This window comes from Mus musculus, chromosome 10 (assembly GCF_000001635.26).
Source record: "Mus musculus strain C57BL/6J chromosome 10, GRCm38.p6 C57BL/6J".
Taxonomy (NCBI): Eukaryota; Metazoa; Chordata; class Mammalia; order Rodentia; family Muridae; genus Mus; species Mus musculus.
Genome location: NC_000076.6, coordinates 82,619,613 through 82,626,773, shown reverse-complemented (window position 1 = coordinate 82,626,773; position 7,161 = coordinate 82,619,613). Strand labels below are relative to the sequence as shown.

General features: G+C 45.4%; 1 protein-coding gene across 3 annotated transcripts; it reads left to right on the top strand.

Moving 5' to 3' along the window:
* Nucleotides 1-3,545: 3,545 nt before the first annotated feature.
* On the top strand, nucleotides 3,546-6,923 carry 1190007I07Rik (RIKEN cDNA 1190007I07 gene). Of its 3 annotated transcripts, none has more exons than NM_001135569.1 (3): nucleotides 3,546-3,621; nucleotides 3,950-4,066; nucleotides 6,557-6,923. In NM_001135569.1, the coding sequence occupies exons 2-3, from the start codon at nucleotides 3,959-3,961 to the stop codon at nucleotides 6,650-6,652; spliced, it is 204 nt and encodes a 67-aa protein (NP_001129041.1). In that variant the 5' UTR covers nucleotides 3,546-3,621; nucleotides 3,950-3,958; the 3' UTR covers nucleotides 6,653-6,923. The 3 variants fall into 3 exon arrangements, with proteins under 3 accessions (NP_001129041.1, NP_001129040.1, NP_001129039.1); NM_001135568.1 differs by having other exon boundaries at nucleotides 3,546-3,680; NM_001135567.1 differs by having other exon boundaries at nucleotides 3,546-3,809.
* The last annotated feature ends 238 nt before the right edge of the window (nucleotides 6,924-7,161 follow it).

Sequence of the window (7,161 nt, the reverse complement as noted above, 5' to 3'; positions counted from 1 at the left end):
GTCACACTGATAAGTTTTTTTCTCCACTGGTGAACTGAGCCAATTCAAACCAGATTAAAATGCATATAACTTCTGGTTTATTGGGAAGCTGCTCTCCTGGTAAGTTTACTGCTCCCAAGGAAGGAGGCAGGGGAAGTCGCCATGGGGAAGGAGAGAGGAGGGGGGAAGAGAAAGAGAGAAAGTGTGTTCGCATGAGAGAAGGAAAAGGAGGAGGAAGAAGAAGAAGAAGAGAAGAAACCAAAATGTCTGGGTTATGTAGCAAAGAGCCTCTGTGGGAAGGGCCGCCCAGCCCCTGGGCTGGAAAGTTCAGGGCAGGGATTCGAGATAGGGCCTGAGGGATGCAGGAGGTCCCGGAGGCCAGGTCTGCTCTGGTATGTAAGATATGCACCTCAGCTGTTTGTTCCTAGGGTCTGAGGCCAGCCTGGACCACATAGACTGAGGTGGTTTGAATAAGCATGATCCCTATAGAGACGGACCATGTATTTGAATGTTTGGCTCATAAGGAGTGGCACTATTAGGAAGTATGACCTTGGTGGAGTAGTAGGTGTGGCCTTGTTGGAGAAAGCGTATTACTGTGGGGTAGGCTTTGAGGTCTTCCATGCTCAAGCTATGCTCAGTGTGGTATAACAGGCTCTTGGTGCCTGTGGATCAAGGTGTAGAACTCTCAGCTTCTTCTCTGGCAGCATGCAAGAAGAAGAAGCTACCTCCCGACTCTGATGAACCTCTGAAACTAGGCCATTCCCAGTTAAATGTTTTCCCTTATAAGAAAACATTTAGTGTCTCTTCAGAACAATACAAACCCTAACTAAGATAGAGAGACCTTGTCTCATAAAAGGGTGGGGAGGGGTAATAAATTTGGAATTTATTTAAATTTTTAAGTGTCTCGTTATACTACTAAGGAAAAGATAAAGCATAGATTGGAAAGAGACATTTGCAGTGTATCTGATAAAAGGCTTGTATCCAAAATAAAGAACAGTTTACAGTTTAAAAAAAAAAACCAAACAGGTCGATTGAGCTGGAGAGTGTGTTTAACACACATGCTTTTCTTGCAAAGGACTGGAGTTCAGTTCCCAGCATCCACATGGTGGTTCACACCACCTGTAACTCCAGTTCCAGAGTGTTCAACACCCTCTTCCGACCTCTGAGTGCACAGGCATGCACATGGTACATACATGTAGGCAAAACATTCAAATGCATGACATTAAAGAGATCTTAAAAAATGGGCAAGAGATTTGAACAGATACTCCACCAAAGGATACAAGTATACAGAAGTCTATGAGCCAGAGCAGTGGATGGTGGTATATTCTTATAAGCCCAGCAGTTGAGAGGATGAGGCAGGAGGATCACTGCAAGCTCAAGTCCAGTTTGAACTATTATGATGCATTTTAATTTGTATTTTGTATGTATGTGTCTGTTTGGGTGTACATGTACCTGTGTAGATAAGTGTGGAAGTCAGAGGCTGACATTAAATAACTTCTCAGTTACTCTGCATCTTATTCTTATTTACTTACTGTCTTAGGGTTTCTATAGCTGTGAAGAGACACTGTGACCGAAGCAACTCTTATAAGAAAACATTGGGGCTGGCTTATAGTTTCAGAGGTTTAGTCTGTCATCATGGCAGAAAGCACTGGGACACACAGGAGTTATGCATGGTGCTGGAGAGGTAGCTCAGAGTTCTATGTCTGATTGGCAGGCAGCAGGAAGGGAGTGAGACACAGCCTGGCTGGAACATCTAAGACCTCAAAGCCCAGTGAGACACCTCCTCCAGTAAGGCCACATATACTCCAATAGGCCACACCTTCTAATCATGCCACTCTCCATGGGTCAAGCATTCAAACCCTTGAGTCTGTGGGGGCCATGCCTATTCAAACCACCACCACAGTCTCTTTATGTACTCCTGGCTGTTCAGGAATTTTATTATATGTAGACCAGACTGTCGTCCAACTTACTGAGATCTCCCTGCCTCTGCTACCCTAGAACTGGAATTAAAGGTGTGTGCCACCATGCTCAGCCTTTTTGAATTTTTTTTTTTAATTTTGAATTACATGCATGAGGGGATGTGTGGGTCCAGGCATGTGAGCACAGGTGCTCATGGGATCCAGAAGTTTGGAGCTAGAAATGGCTGTGAGTTTCCTGAGTGTTGCCAGTGTCCTTCTAGTCCTCTGCAAAAGCCCTACCCACTCTTAAAAGTTGAGCCATTTCTCATACCTATTTAAACCACCATGTTTAATTTACATGTTTAGTTCTGAGACAGGTACCTGGAAGTCGCCAATTGGGCTAAGCTCTAGTGAAGCAGAGACAAGCCGATCTCTTGGGTTCACTGGGCAGCTAACCTATCCTATTTTGGGAGCTCCAGGTCAATGAGACACCCAGTTTGGAAGAGGAATAAAAGGAAAAAGAGAGGAAAGGACAGTGCCTGAGATTCAATGCTCCTGAAGTTGTCCTTTGACCTCTAAATCGCATATGTGCCCACACATGAACAGTCACAGAAAACTTGGGCATAATGTTGATTGCCTTAGTTGTGGGTATAGTCTTCCAGATGTATACTTTCTGTGAGATTATTATATGTCAAACTTAATACCATTTAGTTAAAACTAATTTTTTTTATTATCATGAAGTTAAAAAAAAGCATGTGTGTGTGCCTGTGTGTGTGTAAGAAAAGAATTTACAGAGCTATCTCTGCTTCCATCATGTGGGGCTGGGGGAGCAAAATTGTGTAGTCAGGTTTAATGACAAATGCCCTCCACCCCCAATCCTGAGCAATTTTGTGCCCAGAGTTAAAAAAAAAAGTTATCACGATTCCTGTTACACAATGCTACCTTAATGCTTCAAAATTCTTGCAGTTTACTTAACAAAAATGAACCCACAATCAAAGCATGAACCCACAATCAAAAACACTCTCAGATTAAGTAAGGTGATTGGAGGTCTCTTTTCCAGTAAAACCATGACCCAAAGGTACTGTACCTGGGTGTGGCTCTGTGTAAAGTTTCAAAGAACCGCAGGAACCAGGAGAATAAAGCTTTGAGCTGCTCTCTCTAGAGCAGTGGTTCTCAACCTTCCTAATGCTTCCACCCTGCAACACCCTCAGGATTTTTTATTTAATACCCTTAGGCTGTGGTGAGCCTCAACAATACAATTTACTTTGTTGCTATTTTATAACAGTGATTTTGCTGTGACTTGTAAATATCTGATATACAGGAGATGTGATAGACGACTCCCAGAAAGCGGTCAGTGAGTCCTTCCAAAGGTGTCCGATTTGCAGGTTAAGAAGAGGAGCTGTAGTGTGACCTGCCCTTTGCCCTTGCAAGTGCTGTGCTGCGAAACCCCGCCTCTTCCTAACCACGTGGGACACGTGCAGTTTCCTTTGTGCGAAAGATCAAAGGATGCTGTAAACATCACAGTTGCCAGGAATGGCAAACGCAGGATTGGGACAGTGACCAACCAGGAGCTAGGATTCCAGGCTGGCTAAGGGGTGGAAACGGTCAATTCCCCCCCCCCCCCCCCGCCCAATTCCAGCCCCAAGTCCGTCAGAAACAATCGAGTGCGCCTGCGCGAGTATTGCCTCCGCTTTCCGCTCCGTCGCTGCGTCGGACCCTGTACTTTGGTTCCTGCCCGCTGGAGGTCCGTCCTGGTTCTAAAGCGACCCTGTGACCTGTCTCCCTGCGCGCGTGCACTCCGCGGTACAGTCTCGTGCGCGCATAGTCGTGGGAAGGAACGAGGGGCTCCAGCGTCTCCCTGAGTGGCTGAGGGAGCGAGGAACCGCCGAGCCCTCCTTCCCCTGCTCGGCGGGCGCAGGCTGCAGCTAGCAGGTGCCCCGCTCGCTGGTCGCGGGGGAGGAAGTTGCGGGGGCACCCGAGGTGGTGTTGCGACTCAGCCACCCAGGGTCAGCGGTCAGGCCATCTGAAGGCTACCCAGCCCTCTAACGCTGTGCCCTTTCCGTCCCCGCCAGCTCTCCACCATGCCCGGGGGCGTACCCTGGTCCGCCTACTTGAAAATGCTTTCCTCCAGCCTCCTGGCCATGTGCGCCGGGGCCCAGGTGGTGCATTGGTACTATCGGCCTGACCTGGTGAGTGCTGTAGGGCGCGTGCCCATCCTCGGGGTGAGACCCTCGCGTTCAGTCCACTTTGCTCAGTCCCTCTTGACTTTTAGATTGTCCCCAGTGTTTGGATACCTAGCTCGCTCTTAACACTCAAGAGTGTGTCTAATAGTTGTGGTGAGCCAGCCTGGTCTACAGAGCGAGTTCCAGGGCATCCGGGGCTACACAGAGAAACTGTATCGCGGGAGTGGGATATCTATATCTATATCTAAATCTATATCTATCTATATGCTTATAGATAGATATATGCATATCTTAGTGAAACAGAAAGTGTCACGAACTTTCAATGGAAATGCAGTTTTGTGTCTCGTTTCTGCAGGAGTAGTTGCCTGCCGCACTTTACCGAGGAAATAATGCCTAGAATTTGATCCTGTGAGGTTGACTTGATTCATCTCATTACTATTGGAGATGTGCAAGGGTTGTTACCAGCAGCTACCTGTAGTTGGGGAGAAAGCAAAACAAAACCAGTCTCTAAAATGAGCGGTACTAAGGGTCCTAGGCCACCTCAGACTGGTTAGTAGAGAATCTTTACTGATAGGCGTAGAGGCCAAGGTGGCTGGCTGCTATAGGATGCTGAATGCTTTCCTATTATTTAAGGGATTTATGTCCATTACCTACCTTGTCTTTTGCAATTATTCCAGCCACCACTGTTATAACTGAAAGGTTTGGGGAGAGAGCAGAGGAAAGGAGACCGTGGTGGCTGCCCAAAGTTGGCACTCAGTGCTGCCTTAGGGAGAACAGCTAAGATGCTTTGTTTTAGGTGTCCAGCATAACTCACTCATTAGGACAGCAAAAGAGACAACTGTATTCTCATAGTTCTTTAGGCTGAACCCCAGGTCTCATCCTAATTCATCTCTTATTGTGTGCCTCAGCAAATGCCACTGGGTAAATATGGACAATACATCCACATCTGTCCACATCGATCACCACACTGCCTACCCTAGCCAAGCCACCGTCAGTTTCTCTCTTCAGTTAAGACAGTAGCTTCCTGCCCATCTTCTGCCCTCCACTCCTGCTTTCCCTGAAACGTCTCAACAGAGCTTCCATCGCTCTTTTTTATCCTGGAGTCAGGCCATGTCGTTCTCCTCAAAACTCACCAGTATCTTCCTGCTTCCAAAGCAAAAGCCACGGACTCTTTATGTCCCTCCCACTGTCCACCAACTAAGCTTTCTAACCTGCTGAACACTGTGTCAGCTGTACCGATGACTTCCTTGAACTGAAGACATAGTCTTTGGTTTGGTCCTCTGCCCTTGTGATCCTATTAGCCTGAAACAAGACTGTTTCCACATCCTCCTCCCTCCTCCCCTCCTTCCCTCCTCCCCTTCCTCCTCCTCCTCCTCCTCCTCTTCCTCCTCCATGTTCTGAAGTGACCCTCTGAGCCAAAAGCCTGTGTAGAGGTGCTCATTTTCTAACAACCAGAGAAATGCAATCTGCAGTCAGAACCACTACTCTGCTGGCCATAATGAAACAGCAGTTGTCAAGGACAGGGAGAAATTGGAACCTTCATACGCTACCCTTGGGAATAGAATATCACACGGCTGTTTTTATATGTAACTAGTCTGCTAGTTCCTCAAACAGCATATATGTTCCTGCAATTCCCAGTTTAGTTTTCTCCCCAACAAACACTAAGACATCTGTCATACTTACTTGTTTGATTCTGTACATGTTCATAGGTGGGAACAATTCAGATACCTGAATACCTATGGAAAACATGTACATCTTTATAAGGGAATAGCATTCAGTGATCCTACATGAATGAACTTTGCAAACACTACATGAAAATATTGAGCAATAAAAGACCACATGATATATGGTGGGCAAATATATATGGACAGAGTTGGCTTGTGGGGACCACTTGGGAATGGAATAGGAGTTTCTTTTGAAGCAGTAAAAAGATTCTACAATTTTATTGTGATAGACTCACAGTTCCAATTCTACTGTACTGAAAACCATTGTTTTTGTACCTTTGTGGTGCTGGGAATCAAACTCTGTCATATACATTCTGCACCCATTTCCCTCTGTCTTTCTGAAAGGTAGAATTGTGTGTTGCTCATGTATGACTTTATGCACATCACATGCTGGCTGCTTCCAGTCTTTTGGGTACATTAACTACCAATAGTTATTTCCTAGGCCTGGTGCATGGCAGAGAGTTAGCAAATATTGTGGGAATGGATTTTCAAATGTTGAATTCTCATTTGAAATCACAGTTGTGAGTCAGTTGGATTTATCCCTGTGCATCCTCTAGGACTTGAGATTTGCCAGGACGATCTATTCAAGACAGCAAGAAATTCAGATCAATCAGGAGTCTTCATAAAAATGGCCTGGTACTGAGTAGCATGCACGAGGCTTTTGTTTTTTCTAAAGCTTTTTAGATCATATTGAAGTGTTGTTTCAGAATGTGATGGTATCTGTTTTTTGGCTTTTGTTGTTGTTGTTGTTGTTGTTGTTGTTTTTTTGTAGACAATACCTGAAATTCCACCAAAGCCTGGAGAACTCAAAACGGAGCTTTTGGGACTGAAAGAGAGACGCCACGAACCTCATGTTTCACAGCAGTAGAAACTTCAAAATAACAGCTGTGCCAAGAATTCTGTGAATAATGTTTCAAATATGTATTTTAAAATTTATTAAGTAAAACTACTTTTTAAAACACCGAATTTAGGGGGCTCAATGGCTCAGAGGTTAAGAGCACTGTCTGCTCTTCCAGAGGTCCTGTGTTCAATTCGCAGCAACCACTTGGTGGTTCATAACCATCTATGAGTTGTACCCTGTTCTGGCCCGCAGGCAGAATGCTGTATACATAATAAATCTTAATATTTTTTTAAAGATAGTCTTACTATACATTCTTGGCTCACCTAGAATTTGCTGTGTAGATCAGGCTGGTCTCCAGTTCACAGGATCTGTAGGTGTCTTAGTCAGGGTTTCTATTCCTGCACAAACATCATGATCAAGAAGCAAGTTGGGGAGGAAAGGGTTTATTCAGCTTACACTTCCACATTGCTGTTCATCACCAAAGGAAGTCAGGACTGGAACTCAAGCAGGGCAGGAAGCAGGAGCTGATGCAGAGG

Coding starts and splice junctions, on each gene's coding strand:
- 1190007I07Rik (NM_001135569.1), top strand. CDS start 3,959: ATGCCCGGGGGCGTACCCTGGTCCGCCTACTTGAAAATGCTTTCCTCC. Junction 4,067..6,556: donor GGTACTATCGGCCTGACCTG/GTGAGTGCTGTA, acceptor GTTTTTTTGTAG/ACAATACCTGAAATTCCACC.